This window comes from Battus philenor, unplaced genomic scaffold, assembly GCF_028537555.1.
Source record: "Battus philenor isolate CCGP_79_NKW_IND1 unplaced genomic scaffold, ilBatPhil1.0.hap1 SCAF_10, whole genome shotgun sequence".
Lineage (NCBI taxonomy): Eukaryota > Metazoa > Arthropoda > Insecta > Lepidoptera > Papilionidae > Battus > Battus philenor.
The window spans coordinates 9,138,484-9,157,048 of record NW_027181662.1 but is presented as its reverse complement, the minus strand read 5'-3'; the positions used below and the strand labels follow the sequence as shown (position 1 = coordinate 9,157,048).

General features: G+C 30.9%; 1 protein-coding gene across 1 annotated transcript in view; it reads right to left on the bottom strand.

Annotated features, from left to right (window-relative positions):
• Nucleotides 1-9,294: 9,294 nt before the first annotated feature.
• LOC137926994 (lachesin-like) overlaps nt 9,295-18,565 on the bottom strand; it is a 30,873-nt gene continuing 21,602 nt past the window's right edge. Inside the window, exons 7-12 of the mRNA XM_068770762.1 lie at nt 17,699-17,836; nt 17,218-17,367; nt 17,072-17,140; nt 16,508-16,591; nt 15,540-15,563; nt 9,295-9,368 (exon numbers count right to left, since the gene is read on the bottom strand). Coding sequence (XP_068626863.1) covers nt 9,295-9,368; nt 15,540-15,563; nt 16,508-16,591; nt 17,072-17,140; nt 17,218-17,367; nt 17,699-17,836 — 539 coding nt within the window. The remainder of the gene's footprint in view (nt 9,369-15,539; nt 15,564-16,507; nt 16,592-17,071; nt 17,141-17,217; nt 17,368-17,698; nt 17,837-18,565) is intronic.

Sequence of the window (18,565 nt, the reverse complement as noted above, 5' to 3'; positions counted from 1 at the left end):
TGAGGCGATGCATTTGGTGTTTTCATATAAGGCACTAGGGTATGTGGAAATGTGAATACATTACGAACACCCTCTAGATTCTACGTACTCTTATTTTTTATAAGTTAATCTACGCTGCACTACGTTGAGATTTTTTTATATTCCTTTTTTATTTGTTTCTGCTGCCCATGGGCTTGCCGCATACATTACTATGGACTAACGTTTTCATTATCTCCAGGGATCCAGAGAAAAATGGGCAATTGTTAGGCGATATCCAAGTTATTGCTGAAGCTTTTAATAACTTCTTCACCATCCAGTTTTAGATGTGTCATTGGTTTCGGTATAAGTGTGTATAAAGTCTACGGGCTTTGAAACTGTGGTATTGGCACCTTGTAGAACCCAACCTAAGAGTGTTCTCTACGCCACATATTTGTTTTTCCTACCTACGCTTATCTCACGGCTCGAAGACAAATACTAATCTGCGGCTCCAATAAGCACAGTAGGGATAGACTTTTGATATGCCAGCATATGTGACATATCTAGTAGATGGTCATATTACGAAATAATGTCCATATCTATTGACTGAGGACTAAATAAATTGTATAATGGATTAAGTAAATGAAAATTATAGTTGTAATTTAATTATAATTTTATAAAACAAGGTAAGAACAGGCAAATAGGTAACAGTAGACTGACAAAGAATAAACGAGGATGCAAACTGTAAAACGACAAAAACTATCAATATAAGCAGTAAAAAAATTAAAGAGTTTAGAATCTCTTTATATTTTTTTTTCGTCAGTCACCAACAGTTATTACTTTGAAATAATTATTATTATAGCCTATCTATTTCCATAATAAAAAATATATTAAACAAGTATATCATATGATTAATTATTACATGATATGCGCATGCATTAAAATAAAATATTACTATTAATAATCATTAAATTTAATTTCCGATTATAATAAATAATTTCAACGGACATAAATTTTAAATGATAAATAAATGAAAAAAAATCAAAATCAAAATTCATTTTTATAAATCATTAGTCATTATGGACTCTTCTACGAGTAAAGGCCCCGTTCATCTCCACTACAAAACCGCACTGAGGCATATTATATTAATTTATTTTTTTCATTGGAATGCAAAAAACGAATATTTTCGAGCAGTACGAAATGCAGGGACAAATAGTAAACAATTATTCATTTTAGTATGTAATAATCCGAATTTGAAAACGTTTTTTCTTGTTCAATTAAACATAATGACACTTTTTTATTATTTAAGGAATTATTGATTTTTGGACAGGATGTACCAAATATTAATTTACAACAAATGAGCTATAAATTCACCCTAGAAAACTTTTAAACCTTTTCTTACATAATTAGTTAAGTTCTGACTTTCTTCTGATATGTAATAATTTAATCGTAAAAAATTTAAGATGGAATTTCTAAAGCTCAATTTCAAACTGCTTTGATGATAGGTACTCTTGGAATTTCCTGCTTGAAGTTGACCAACTAATCCAAGTTTTCCTTAGCGACTAATGAGACGAGTTTGATTTGAATTTCTCTGAGAGTCGGAAAGTACACTCCTATATTGAATACGGACTTTAAGTGAACCAGACTTTTGTTTACAGCGAGTCTCAGTAAAAGAGACGCAATATATAGATGTATCGTGAGAATAAAAAGTGACACTTAAATTTATTACTATTAAAAAAAACTGAAGCTGCTTTTATTATAATAGAAAATTGACTTTTTATTGTCAATCGAAGAAGACTTTGTTTTCTTAAAATGATTTAAATCGTTTAACAAAAAAACACTATTGTAAAAAAACAGTATACTCGTATAGAATAGTAAATAATTCGTTGAATCAATTACCCAATTTTCATACATTGGACGCTAAATAGTAACCAATATTATACTCTTTTGGTAAATTATAAAATATAAAAGCAAAAATAAAATATAAACTTAACAATAAAGACAAAAATGGGGGAATAAGTGCGCGAACAATTACGTAGCCTCGTAGCTTAACATCGAATGAATTATGCACTGGCGTTCCTTACATGTTCCTTATATGTTATGAGTAATAAAGAAAAAAAAAAAACGACGTTTGACACAATTGCAATATGTATGGTCTTTAGAGAACATTGATCTATATGGAAAGCCGCATGTAGTTCAATTGTGCACGCATCTTGTATCCTGAATACACAGTGCCAATTTAATCCAGTGCAAATTGTTTTGTAACTGAAATATTGTGTCTTAAAAAAGCACAATTATTCTAGTGATATTAAGTCTACATAAATACAACGTTATAAATACGAATTTCGTTTATTTAGTTTTTATTTTACTCAAAAAAATCGTTTTTCTTAAACAAATCTCATCTAAACTAAGTTGAGATATTTTTAGGTCCCCTCTTTATCGTTTGGCATATTCAGTAAAAGATTATTTTTATAATTTAATTAAAAGCAAAGATATTGTATTTTTTATCTTAATTGGTACAGCGTCATCGACTTTTTTGAAACATAAATTACTTATTACGCTCTGTATTATTTTTTGGTAAATATAACTTCTTTTAAATAATCAGCAATTTTAATATACATAGGTAGTGTACATTTTTCCCGTGCGTAGAAGGGAGTTGAATGCAATAAAAACGTGCAATATTAAAGAAGAGTAAGGAATAAAAAAGCACACAGTTGGACAAAAGTAAAACGACTAAGCAATGTAAGCAAGGATTAATATTGAAATGGCAGATGATTTCAGTACAATTGAAATCAAAATACCTGCTACAACACTGAATTGGAACTTTGTAATCCCCTTTTATTACTTTTAGAATGACGGCGTGTATGAAATTGTAGACAGGGGAGCGATACAAAAGTAAACATTTGAAAATAATATGCATTGCTATTTCAGTACGACAATCTTAAATACATAATCCCTGTTTTTGTTTACTCCAGATAATGTAAATGTTGAGAATATTTAGTTCTTAACGTAAGTTACACAAGAGAAATAGTCAAAAGGAATAGTCACTCTATTACTTGATTTTATGAACAAAAAAATTAAAACTTTATACTTACTTTCATATTCGTTCTTTTAATTATTTAATTTAAAACATATGTAATATAAAATTTTAAGGACATTGTAAAATAAGTGCGATAAAAGTAATCTCAAAGGCTATATATGTTATATTACATTTATATATATTTACATGCGATGTACATACGGATACCATGAATGTGCAGTGGTAGCCCAGTGGTACAGGACTGACTCTGGCGATCGTAGGTCATGTGTTCGATTACTGAGATACAAAGAGTAACAAATATTTAATTCGTTTTATGTATTAATTATGGACGATTACCACTGCTCACAGTCGAGTTTCGAGAGGATGGGCGGCAGCATTCTCTGCGTACCATAATACTGTACTGCGATTTCTAGCCAAGCATAATGACTAAGGCACATACCCCCGTACATACTATTTTTGGGGGAGAGCTGCAGTGGACGCATGCGAGCTGAAACGACGATACGAATGTGTATTTATTTATTTATGTACATCGTATAATATTGATTATTCATATAAAGGAGTTGGTCGATGGCAATATAGATCCGTAATCAACATCGGCGAGTTGATGTGCATAAATTTTGATGAAAAAAAAACTTCGTTTATCACAACATAGTTTTATACATTTGTCTATCAAGCGCTAACACGATTCCCTGTTACTGTATATTTAAAATCTTTTTTTAAACAGAAAATAACAGTTTTCATTTAGAAAAAAAGAAACATGGTAATTTTTAAAGCAGCATTTCGTTTTTTACCAAGATTCCAAAATATCATACTGTGATAGGCTTTTACCGCGTGGTTTCTATTTTCTGCAAATATTTATACATACATCGGAAAATAGAACGGAAAATAGACTGGCCGTTGAAAAGATACATTGTTAATTTACAGAATAAACTTTAGTTACATTATTATAAATAACTTTCATCGATATCGATGAAATATGTTTGTGAGATATACGGTTAATTAGTCGAGGAATACACAGTACTGAGAGAAATGGTTTCAATTTGCGCGAACAATAGACTCATCAATAAACCCGATAGTTACCTGTTTCGGGTTTTAATTTTACGTGATCGAAATTTTTATGTCTCGCGGTGTTTAGTGGTTGGTTATGAAATACTCTTTGTTTAGTTTAATAAATTTTATACTCGGTTTTTTTTAATGTTTTTGTTGTTTTGTTGTTCAAATCTTGCTACTGAATATATTGTAGTTATTGTCTGTTATTAATTATGGAGTGCAGGTTAAATATAAGCAAAGTCATATATTGATCGTAGAGGATGTCTTAAGACGCCGGATTCATGCCGTATCCAACCCATATTATTGGAAATCTATGGGAGAGGCCTATTTACAGCTGTGGACGTTCTAATCCTGAAACAGTAATGATGATAATGATAGTGACTTATTGATTGAGATATTAATAACATAAATATAAATATCATAATAATAATATAAAAATATAAGCTTTTTATGGGAATAACTAAACTACAGAATATGTACGGAAATAGAAAGTGATATCTTTGTGTGTGAAATAATTCTAGTAATTGATTGCACATTTTAACTTTGAACGCATTTAGCAAACATGAAAGAAAATAGTACCACGGAAAATCTATATTGCTACACGCAATGGGAACGACAGAAAAAAACGATTTCTTCGAACGCAAGAAACATTCACAACATTCATATCTATGCCTGCCATGCATCACAACGTCCGGCTATAAAAAGAGGATGGTGGAAGGAATAAGTTGTGATTATAGCTAAGCGTAATTAAAAACAATATTTTAAAACCAAATTAAAATATTTTAAACAACCAAACAACTATGGTTAGTGCCTTTTCTAGACCATTAATTTGAAGATTGGGTTAGTATTAGTAAAATAAAATAATTATTTTCGACATTTATTAGTAAATTCTTCATGGAGAGTTTGTCGTCGTTTTGGTTTTTCCCATCGAAATTTATCTACTATTCAACATATTTATTTGGACATCCGACTCAGTTCATTCATGTATTAATAAACTGAAGCGAACGCTTGGATGCTGATCTAGTGGCAGCTGTGAAGTTCGTTGTCAAAATGAATAAATCAATTCGATATTTCAACAAAGACTGAAATAATTTTCACACAAATCAACAAAGGAATAACATGTTATATGTATTCTTTTTCATGAGTTGTAATGAAAAATGTAGTCGAGTTGAGTGTGAAATGAATTGGAATGACGCTACAAAGGACTGATTCACTGCTCTCTATGTAGATTGCTATCGCTTAAAAAGGATGTCTCGTATTCGCAATATTTAATTTTGTTCTGTTAATATTTTGAAAAATACCTATAATAAATTACTCACTTGTCGTTACTAATTAATGAAATATCTTTGTGGATTAAGTTTACGATAGGACTGTTACTGGATATTAGTGATTCATATGTGCGAGTGCAGTGGTAACGTAGCGGTAGAGGACTGAGACATGCGCTCATAGTTCGCGGGTTCAATTCCCGGGATATAAATCTTATCTAATTTAGACTTTGTATATTAATTATATATAGTAGGATTTCCACTGCTCACACACAATTTACCAAGTGATGGTCAGTAGCGTCTTTTGCGTACCATAATACCACACTGCGATCGCCATCTAAGTATTGCGTTTTTGGTATATCCCCTGTAGATATCTCTGGGAGACACTAAGGCTTTACAGCGGCTGTATATGGTTGGACACGACAACGACGACGATGAAGTGTGGGTGATGCTATTGCTTACAAATATGTTATGGGAGTAAACCGTAACATCACTTCATTACAAAAACAGTTAAATAAACTTCTTAGTTCGATAAAACTTTCTGTAAAAATTTGGAAGAATGCTATGTATATATAGAAATTGAATTCTCCTAGGCCTGAGCGACGGCCCAAGACTTTTTTAAGACTATTTTTTGAAGAGGGGCCTGCGTCGTAATATTTTGGGTATCTTAAAAGAACAATAACTGATAAAAGTATGTCGCAGTGCAGCTACTGTGATTCTTTTCACATTTTATTTAAATATAATATTAAGTTTAAGACGTCTCTAGAAAGTTTAACTTGTTTCAAGACCTTTTTTTTTATGTTTGATTTTTTGGTTCACGTATTTTGCCAATGCATGCCTGCATCATTTTTTTTTAGGTAAGGTGGCCTTCAGGGCAGATAGATGACTTAAAGTAGTTTCAATGGTTTTTATCTGTTTTATATATATTATGATCGATTTTTCAACAACAAGATTTGATCAATATCACAGAGCTTGTCGACTTGATATAAAGAACATGATTGTGCGATCTAATAAGTGTCGTGAACATAAGATATAAATTCATTTAGAGAGTAAACAAATACATATGCATATTTAATATGATAATATCATTAAACTCTAACCAATTTTTTTAGTTAGATAAAACTTTTAGAGACGCTCAAATAATTGGAAAACTCCTCATTTTTTTTTACTTACACGTGTATGTATTCATTTAAATGTTTGCAGTCGTGCATAAAATCGTTTGAAAGGAATTGCCAAAAGCTCTAGTATCTACCGGTAGACTTATTTGTCGTTTCTTTATCGCACCGTACATACAAATGTATATGCTTCATTATCAGGTAAACAGCAGACGTTTGGCAAAATCCGTGTAATGAAGGGGATTTAACTAACAAACAAGTTTTATCTCCATAGAAGTTTGCGGCGCACCTTAATCCTTCACGTGCTTATCTTCTTCCAAACAATAAAGTAACGATAAACCGGGGCTTTCAACTTTCAGTTTTGATAAAACGCAATATTTTCTGTATATGGATAGACAGAATTACTATAAATTATTAAGGTTCTATAATTTGTTTTCTCGATCCTAATCCGAGAACCGATTGAATTCATGTCTATTATAATCACAGTGTTGTTATAAAAGATAGAGCAATGAATCTTTTTCTAAATGCCTATGATTTCTTTTTCTTTGTATATGACATGCGTGCATATTCCAACACGTGGAAAACTTTTATAAGTTTATTTGAATTTATCATTCCAGTTTTTGCTCAAGTGGTAATAGTACAAACGTACTAAACAGACTTCAAAATTCTATTATTTTGGTATAAAATTGCCTTGATTTTGCGTAAGTGCATTATCTGCAAAAATCTATGTAGCAAAGAAGCGGAGATCGAGATTGTGATGTTACGTGACAGTGTTATTACGAGTGTGAATTTCTGATATGGAAGAAGGATGTAAACTGTCGGTTCTATGTCGAACACAGGAGATTACCGGTAGTGCATACCCACTGCCGGTAATCAATGACGATGAAAGACCTTCAGCATACAGAACAGACTTCAGTAATAACGCATTGGTTGTGGCTTTACTCCGGGGGGATTCGCCGCATTAAAGGAGACCCATCGCGTATGCAAGTTGTCTATCAATTTAACAAATGTGGGACTCTAATGTTTAAGACAAAGATGTTAGTGCCCCTGAGGACGTTAAGAACGGCGTGTCAGGTTGCACTTGATTGCTAGTCCAACTTAGCCTTAACTAAGTTTAACTGCATCAAAATATAAGTACAAGCAATTCCCTGAACATCATCTGTGAAAGATTTATTCGTAAAATAAAATGTGAAAGCATAAAAAGTAATATTTTATACAAATTCTTTATTTAATTTTTGGGTCTAATAAATATTATATGTAATTTAATATCGAAGAAAGCACTGATGTTAGGGTTTTAATCTGTAAAAGCTTTTAAATCTACAACAGGTATAAGTGATTACTTTAATGGTGGGCTAAAAACACCGAGTCGTTGACATTTTTATTATTGTAATGGACAAGATTTTTGATTTTACTTACAGTAAATGTTGGAGATACGAAACAATACCGTCACAGCTCACCAGTTATATTTTTAGTTCATAGATTTTCATTATGATGCTTATATTTTTTATTAAAGTCGATTTTTATTATTGTTTCGTGTGAACACATAGTTTTCTCGTTATTATCTAACCGGTGACCATTTGCCGGTCGGTTTTCTAAAAATAAACTAATTTTATGTTTTTATGTATATATTTTACTAACTTATAGTTTTTAACTTATTACGATTATCTTTTATGAGCCTTTGTTATTAAGTACTTTAATATATAAATTAAAATACAAAATCCAGTGCCTCTTTGTTTGCACTTGTCCTTAAAACAGAACTTAAAATCAAACATGAACACATACATATATATTTGCGCTTCAAGGTAAGGTCAACGAAAATTGGGTGGGTAATAGAATGGACACAGAATGGTCTCCTTCGAACATGATATGCATAAGGCGTCAAGTACGCCAGGTGATTCTAATAGGTCTTACAGGTGAAATCCAGGGTATAGCACAACTCCACAGTTCGCCTCGTTTCTCACGTTTGTTACCCAAATTCTTAACTTGGTGCAAAAACAAATCAGTGCATTATCTCGTAGCGCCGACACTGCGGAGATGCAGAGACGAAGTAAAATCCTGCTCATTCGTGGTGCTGACGAAGTACAAAACGAAAATACTATGCAAGTTACTACTGACTTAGTGGTTCAGCGGCTAGTGGTCACTGTATTCAGTATGAACAAAATATAGAAAGAGTCATCTTTCTCCACGGAAATGTAGACCTATGCTTGTAAAGTTGCAAGACACCTTAGTGCATAATAATCTCTGGCGCAATAAGACCAAGCTCAAAGGGTCTGGCATTAAGATATCAGAGATTCTCACGGCATGATATCTTTCGGGCGGCACGCGAAAAGTTCGACGTTACCAAATGTCGGACAAGCGAGAGCATTGTGTTTGTGTTGAACTCCAGTGGTCATCATCGAGTTGCGTCGTAGTCTGATCTCGGTCGGATCTCTTTGGACGCTGCAATACCCGTGGCTGTGATAAAGACTACACCTGCACCCAAAACTCAGCGCGCAGCAGCAGCTAAGTAGTTATGTGTGTTCCAAGCCAGTATTAAAACACCTAAGATAGTCGTAAAATAGTATTAAATTGTTTTCTGTATATTTTTGCTGTTGTTTTGATGTATGTTTATCATATGGAGACATCACTTAACATTTTTTAATGTTAAAATTTTTAGAATTTCTTTCTGTATGAACACTAAACAATCGGGAGATGGATATAATATTAAAAAAAGAATTTTTTACATTTTTTGTTATCATATTATTGTATTACTATATTTGTATTGCATTGTTATATATATATTTTTTAGGCATAAATATTCGTTTGTATTATTTGTATTATTTGTATATTTACTTACGTTACCTCCAATATCGATTGACTGGTTTTATGGTTACCTGTATATATGTTTACATGTAAATGATTCTAAAAGTGTGTAAATTAATACACGTTGTGAAGTATTAAATGCTGTTCTATATGTAAACGGTTTATAGTTTCTAATAGTATAAGGCGACATAAATGTTATTTATTCTAGTTACCTACTTGCAAGGGACACATATTTTTCTTGAGCCTTCATAAACAAATTTACTGATATCGTCAAACCCTTTTAGGTTTAGGCTTCTAACAAATATAAGCCGAGATGCAAATCCGATACTTACCTCCATCACGGGGTTTGGATTTCCTATAATCCATTTCGACAAACAACTCAAAGTCGTGTTGAAGTGATTGTTGTGTATGTATGTCTATTTTCGAATTTTATTCACGCTTGGAATTGAGAGCACAAACTTTTAAGTACTTTATGACACATTTTGTTATAATTTATTTTTTCATTTATATTTATAGTACTAAGCTATATTTTTTAAAGAAATTAACTCTCGGAAAAAAGTAATTTCGAATGACCTTCGGTACGCTATCGAATCTGTAAAAGACCACTTTACAGAGTCAACATTTGATGTTGTTATTTGCAATTATTTTCTTAGATAAAATAAAATGACAGGCAACAACATTAAAAATATAATTATGTAAGAATGCTATTATTTCGGACGGCACCGATAGATGACTCTAGTAGCAGGTTGCAACGCGCTAACTATTGGCATCGGTAAGTCTCATATAAGTGCACCGCACGATGCGTCAGGATTGATAATAAAATCAACGGAGACACGACAAATATATTTCTTATGTTAACTAGTAAATATGTATATTATAATTCCTATAATTTGCGCAAAAAACTCTACAAACTTAATAAAAATGTCCTTCCGATTAGTTTATTTCGAACCTTATATATAGTCAAGTCATCCAGATTTTTACTTTATTTACCCCAACTTCAACGACTATCTAAAAACGTATTGCACACAATTTGTTTCAGGGTATTGCTTAAGCTTAAAGCGACAAATTGTGGTTATATGTATATTTAGAAAATAAATTTACTTTTCTGTGTAATTTCGCAATAAATTTACAATTTTCTTAAAAATTTTCTTGGGTCATTTGTGATATAAATCATTTTCCTAAATACAAAGAATGCATTATGATTTGATCTGAATTATGTCTGGTCAACTGTCATTTGGCTCAATATATCAAGTATAAGTTTGCATATACAAGTTATAATGGTTAAAGGTTACAACAATACATTAACTATAACAATTTAAAGCCCTAATAATATTTTAGAACTTATATGACTGCAGACAAGTTTTTGTCTAAAATATTTTTCTTGAATTACTTATATACAGAAATTATGTCGCTTGATGCTTTAAAAGCATTTTATTGTTCGGAACGTGCAACGTAGTTACGCCGGGAAAATGGAATACTGCATTTCGCGTCCTGTGCCTTCGGCTGTGAAAGAAAAATATTTCACCGACAGATTTTCATCTCTATAATATTTTTAATCGAGTTAGGTGTTAGTTCTCTTTATACATTTTTTGTTGTACATTTTAGACCAGTACCTAAAATTTATTAAATTATTCTAAAAAAGTGAAATAAATACCTAAACATAACATTGTAATGCATATTTTCAATCAACATAAAAACTAACAGAGTTGATTTAAAAACAAATGCAAGTAGTAAAATTGGATATAATACACAAGTGTTTAATCTTTATTATAGCTCATATAATGTGTATTGCACAAGTGAGTTGTAAAATCTCATGTAATGACATAAAGATGTTTGAAAATTGTTCTCTTCTAATTAAGAAAGTTTTAACCATGTTTATGGTATACAATTTCTACAAGGTGATTGAAAAATCGATGGTTTCAGAAGTATTAATAATGTCATAACAGTGTAGTGTCTTTTACTATTCTGGTTACTACATATTAAAATTAATAATTGTTACTACCTCTGCCTGCAGATTTTGTATTGCTAGGAGTTGTTGGCCTGTCGCACCCAGTACAAAAATAAGCTTTTACACACCTGTAAACAATCATCTTGTATATATAAATGTACGTCATAAATATAAAATAAATAATTAGTTATCGAAGGTGTTTTTAATGATCTACATCTATACGTTTAGCTTTCAGTACTTTAAATAGTTTAAAGAGAGTATTATATAACAGCAGCATAGCATTTCAGGCTTAAATAGCCAGATAATCCCTCCAGTATTAAAATATCCACGACAATATTCTGTTGACAGGCAGTGTTTCGCTCTTATTACACTGACGCTACAAGACGCTTTAAACTATGATACGACCTGCAAAATGAGGTTAATGTAATATTGATCTACGACAAACAATGAATTTATTTTAAATTTTACCGAAAATTAGTAATTAAAAGTTTCTGTTCCGTCTTTTAAATCTTTTTTTGCCAGCTTAAAGGGTGAGCTAATTAGGCAAGTTTATATGTTGTTTTTACACAAATTTTGAAAATACGAGAGATTTTTTGTAAAACAACGGTTTAGGATCTTTAGCTTATTAATAAAAGAATAAAAATCGTAAAGAATGAAAGTGGAGGTTTTTGTTGATAGTTTCCGTTGTATTGATAAATAGTTCGTTCACTTGCACCGTCACATCAATTATTGTCGCTGCTGTATTGATAATGCAATAAATGTATAAAATTAATTTATGACAATATGTCAATGGAATTCAAAATAAATTTTGATATCGAAATTATTGATATTAATTTCATACTAAACCTTTACCTGGTGTCAGCTGAAAATTAATGATTCATGCAGCAGCGGTTTTCGAAGACGAAATGAGCCGAGTTTACAGTTTAATAACAACAGTCTGCTTAGTGAGAAGCTTGCTTGAGTTTTGCATAAAATCGATACAGCTCGGCGAGTTATTCGTAAAAATAAATTTGTAATAGACATTTTAAATCACATTCGAGTTATACCATCGAATCCTTGTGAAATGTAAGCATTGAATTCATCTACCTTGTGAAGTATGTATGGGGCAGATTTTTTATGATTATATTTTATAATTAAGTTAATTATAATATATAACGCCAAAGATATAAAAATTTTATTGGCGTCTTTTTAATTTTTTAATTTCTATTTAGTGTTGTTTTTATCAACATCGGAATAATATCAGTGCTGGGTAGTTGACGACAGATATCTGATTTTGTTCGAAAATATGACGGTACCGTTAAATGAAACAACAAGACGACAGTTGATAAAATTTTATAGTATACACAAACGAGATTGTGGAATATGGTATATTCGGAGTGCCGAGGCCGGACTAACGATTCGCCGAGTGTAGTGTGAGTCTCCGCTTCAGCACAACCATTACAGAAACTGTTACTGGAACATCTGTTCTTCGTACACGACGTATAGTACTTCTTTTTGACACGGCCAATTGAGTAATCACCATGCGAACATAAAGTATACAAATAAAAGCATCCCTTGAAAATTTTTATTTTTAGTTCCTTGTGATGTTATTATACACACCAAAATTATCAGCCTGCTCTGGAAACACGCAACTTATAGTTTTAATTCGCAATCCATAAATATATAACTAGGTAGCCCATCGTCTTTTACGACTAACTTAAACCAAATGATTTTTATTTTATCTAACATAAGCTAAAGTGTACAGGTAGAAACCAGAATTTTAAAAATAAATGTTAAAAAATAAGTTGTATTTAAAATTGCTGTAATATTCTTAAAGACATATGAATATTTTTTTTTACTAAGCCCTATTTTATTATTAGACTCACTTCAATTATTTTTTCGAAATTTCGTAATAGTTTTCTGATGTTTTAATTTCTTTTTATATGTTCATCTATATTGTTTGACTGAATGCTGCCAAACAAAACTCTACTTTTTGACTGTTTTAATTTTTGACTATTATTGTTTGACTGTTATTCCTCTTCCAATTCAGCTATATGAATAGAGCCGGTTAAAAATAAAAACACGTATAGTTTACTTATTATATAAGAAATGAAAAGACGAGACGAGTGTATGATGCTATTAGGATAATTTACTCGGCTGCTCTGAGAGCTGCAGAGAGAATTTATCGATCATTCGTTCATCAAATTGTAAATTTTTTTGTTATTTCAAATGATTTACTACCTGTCTACTGACAGATTGCCAGTAATTTTTCTTATTCAATTCGATTTAATTTATTACCATCAGGCAATCGTTCTAAAAGCTTTTTAGTCTTTTCACTTCCTGCGGTGGACTACAGATGCTATTGTACAATGACATTGTAAACCTCCGTACCCAATGGAAAGTGATTGATTTCACTTTGGTACCTTGTTTCGAAATACTTTAAGTTACTACAAAAAATAAGTAATATCTTGATATTATTTTCTTAACGTTCATAGTTGTTTAAGGTAATAACCAAAAATATATATTTATTTATTTACAAAAAAAAAAAAAAATTGAGTGTTTGGGAAGGTGAAATAATTTAAAACATATAAGATCTTATGATTGCCCACCCCGCAGTGTACTCTGTTCGTGTAACGATCAACTTGGTCCGCCATCTTGATCGCACTGGCCTAACCTCTGAGTAGTAGTCCAGCGGTAAACGACTGTGACTTGCAATTACAGGCCGCAGGTTCGATTTAAGTTTCCAGACGACGAGCAGCGGTATCCTTTGCGTGCACTAATACTAAAGCCAGGCATGGCAATTATAATATATCAGCCCAGAGATATTTTTGGGGGAGGCCTATGTCTTGTAAGGCGCAACTATGTAATAATGTATAATAATATATAATAACTAATACAGACTAAAACAACGACGACGACGATAATATCTTGATTTATATCTTGGCCATATCTCAATATATACTGGCCAATTTAAAAGAACATACAATTTTAAAAAAATATATGTACGTATTGCTTGTTTATCGCCATTTGAAGTATTTTTAATAATTTTTTTCCATGTTTTTACATTTGATGTATAAGCAGGCTTAATGCCTTATTAGTATTCTTTAACTTAAGATGAAAAAATAATAACATATAAATTACAAAATACCCTTTGTATGTGTTAAATAATATACCTTTTGTGTACTAATAACCTCAAACAGGACAATAATATAACATAATTTACATATACATGTATAAGTATACTTTATAATATGCAATTAAAGAAACATGCCGTTGATTCTTTTGCCATCCAGATGAGAGAGCCAATGAGAATCTCAAACCTACATTGAAACATTTTAATATCTAATTTTGGCTCTTTTACATTCAAAAGAAAACGCAGTTTGTGACATTTTTTTATTTATTAACATTATATATAAAGAGCTAACAGTAACGATGCTTATATTATCTACAGATAATTCAACAGGAAGGCGTATTAGTAGAAATTTAAATAGTTTATTTTTTAAGTAGAAATACCACAGAAGCCTCAACAGCTGTTCGTATATTCGCAGAGAATCTACAATTTTTGATTCCTATAAATAAATCAATTATATTTGGGTTTTACAAAAATTATATATTCTGCCATTAATTACTACAAAGCCAACATCTATTCTATTTTCTTACAAAGCACGAAATATTGTCTCTTTTTGTATGTACAATTATTTTTAACATTATTTATGTTAAAAAAATAAATATCAATAAATCAAATCTTTTCGTTTTAATGGAATCATTAACGTATGAATTGAATCTGATATGCGGATAATAATAAGTAGTAAGAAAAATAGTACGGTTAAAGTATATTAATACTCTGAATAAGAAGCTATATTATAACAATATCACGATTTCAATTCTAAATCTGACATCATTAATATATAATTATTTACATGTTATTTAAGAATAACTACTTGATTATGATTATATGGTTGAGATATGGCACGTTTATCATAAAATCTATCAGTCTTTTAATTATTAAGAAACTTAACTTTACGTATTGACTGGGAATAATAATTAATTTGTACAACTAGAAATATATCGAGAATAGTAACCTCAAGCAGTCACTGCATTGTAAGTTATTTTTTATATTAAAATAAGCATTTAATGACATGTGATGATTTTAGATTCGTTCTTAATATATCGTTATCATTTACAGTGTACGATATAATTTGAACTCATTATCCTTACTTCTATAAACTACTTTACTAAACGTACTCACAATATTTATAATTACTCTTCGTTGAAAACACTGCATTAATTTACCAGCATTGTCTTTTAAGATACAAGGAATAATTGTCAACTTGTGAGTGCCGCTGCAGCAGTAATGAGAAGGGTCGCTCGCAGTGCCGTTGAACTCGAAGACTGCGTAGACTCGTAATCTAAACAATTATTAATAAATATGGGCTTTCTACAGGATGATTGGTAATAGGTGTAAAAGCTTTGAAGAGGTTATTATACAATAAAATGGGTTTATGATTTTAAAGTTTATTTATCAACAAAGAACTTTAAAAAATTTACACCTATTTTCTTCCACCTTAAATAAAATATCTCTAAAACATATTTATTAATTACTTTTTTATTGGAATGCGATAGAACAATTATTTCTAGTAGTCCAAATTCTATCAAGACAGATAGTGAACAACAATTAGTTTTAATATGTAATAATCATTATTTTGAAAAAAGCTTTGTCATAGTATATAACCGTTAGGTCGTTTATTATTTCCTAACTTTTTTCTTATTTTGGATAATATGTACTATATATTAAATAATAGTAAATGAGTTACACATTTTCTGCGTTAAAGCTGTAATATTAAAAAAAATCATATGATCTACTTTTCTCCCTGTACAGATCTTGTAGATACAATATGAAGAAAATACATAGTGTTGTTTATAATCAAGCAGTATCATGTGACGACTTATAAGTTATAAGAAACATTATGGCAAGTTTCCAAAAAGGGGGTTGAGAAAACCATGGTGGGTTAAAAGTGAGAAGAATCTGACATAACTCAAACACGAAAGGAAAGGTATTGAATGCAGGATTTTGTTTGTTTGTTTTGTATGAATAATATTTTAGTTGTCCTAGTGTAGAGCAGGACGTTCATCCACATCCAACACTCGACATCTTTAAGGTTGTCGAAAGATACTGCAGGTTATTTCTATCTTGGTCTATTTGAAATCTACGGGGAAGCTTATGTTCAGCTGTGGACGTACTACGACTGAAGTAATAATGATGATGATTTTAATTGTCTTGGTTATGCATTTAAAATACTTCAGGTAGTGAGGTTTTCATTTTAACAGTGTATTATAAGTTGTAGAATCTTACCAATATCTTTCCATTCTTCAACTTCATAATCTCCTATAACTCTGTTTTCTGCTGAAGATTCTCTCCAACGGTTCTTGTTTTTTCCTGATTAAAGTTTATAGATTAAAAAAAATAATCGAACTCTTTATTGAGGAAGTTTCAGGTTTAATTTATTAATAATCACAGTTTTCCCTTACCCGAAAATAATTCACGACTAATAAATGAAAAACTTACATAAATAAATCACAATAGCAGGTAACACCGTAAGTCAAAGAGTAAACAAAATTGCTTTTTCCACAATAATATTACTAACGACCCAATTCTTTGCAAGCTTTCAACTACGGCGACAAAACGAATAAATACAAAATCCACCATCGACTTTTTCATTCGTGAACAACCAAAATACGATGAATATAGCGAGCGAGCTCTGTATATGTGACTGCTATATTATAAACATAATTTTATATCTCCTTGTTGTATACTAATTAAAAAGAACAGAAACTTAAATATATAAAAGTACTATAAATTATATTCTTTACAGCCCCTTTAAATATAAAAAGTTAAAGTTAAATATACATATATTACCTTTTTTCTTCTGAAGAATCGAGGGAACATAATTCACAGTAGTGCTTACTGTGGAAGGTGCAGGAATTTCTAAAAAAAAAAAATCAGTAAAATGTAAATCGCGTTGCTCATATTTGTAATAAATCATAAACAAAGATAATGTATACCGTCTAATCGAATGAACCCATCTGTCTCACCGAGTGAGTTTTTCGCAACGCACCGGTAAGATGTAAAATCTTTATTTGACACTTTTCTTATAGTTAATTTCATTATGCGACTATAACTGTCATCTGTTAAAGAAGTGATGTATTTATTTCCTGTAATAAAAGCAAAAAAATAAATAACATTATTTTAATTCAGAAACTAATTTGAAACAACTTCTCTTTGATTTGTAATTGCATTTCCCTATTAAAGATTAATGTTAGAAATTAAACTATTAATTTTTAAAACACATACGAAATGCAGTAAAGGAATATAAAGGAATCAGTGTTATTCTTCAATTTAATTTGGGATTATAGAAAGAAATAAAGTTATTGTTTAATGTTAGTGGTTAAGCTTTATAAATTTATATTTTAAGACAAATTTAACAATTCAGCCCAACTTATGGAATAAAGTTTGATAAAAGGTGGTTAAGTAGTCAGAACAAACCAGATATAATCATGTCTCCTCGGTCTGTCGTCCAGTAATTTATCGACGAGGGATAGGATTCGGTATGACATTCCAATGTCACATCTTGTCCTATGTAGGCCGCTTCTAGTTGATTCGGTATCGACAGCATTGGTGGAACTAATACAAAAATTGTCTTTGATTACATTGAGCATCTGCACTTTTAGGGAACTTTTACTTAGATTTCTATAGACCAGAAAGAGATAAATGATTTACTTAAAAAATGGACACGACAATTTGTTGTCATTAATTAAAGTTGTTCTAGAAAGAAAAAGCACTATGTTTAGATAACTAAATTATATAATAAAAACATTTCATAATAATTTTGAAGGAAAGGTGTTTGATTTTATTTAAATTTGTATATATATATGTTACTTTTACACTTTTATAACGAAAAATAATTACTGTAGCCAATATTTCACTTAAAAAACTTAAAAATATTTACTTAAAATGTTGTAGATACTTTGCTTTTCTTAAGAGGTATGAGTTAATAAAGATAAAGGAGAAGTCTCGTGAAGATTTCACATTACTTATAAGAAATGGTAAAAAGAAGAAGTAGCTGAGATGCGAAATGTGAATTAAGGAAAAGAAAACCATCTCATTGGCTTTCACGGTAAGAAACGACTGAAACGAAAGTGCGAAGTCTTTTGGGTGCAGATAGTATCACCATTAACGCCCCCGTGTCGTATTCACGTCAGCATAATGCTCTAATTGGGTGCAATTACGGACGAGCCAGTGGAAGACCCCGACAGGTAGAGGCCCCGTCTCCTCGTAAATACTCCTTAACGACGCCCGCTTCCAGTAAAATAATATTTCTGAACCACGAGTACCGCCAAAAAGAAGCTATGT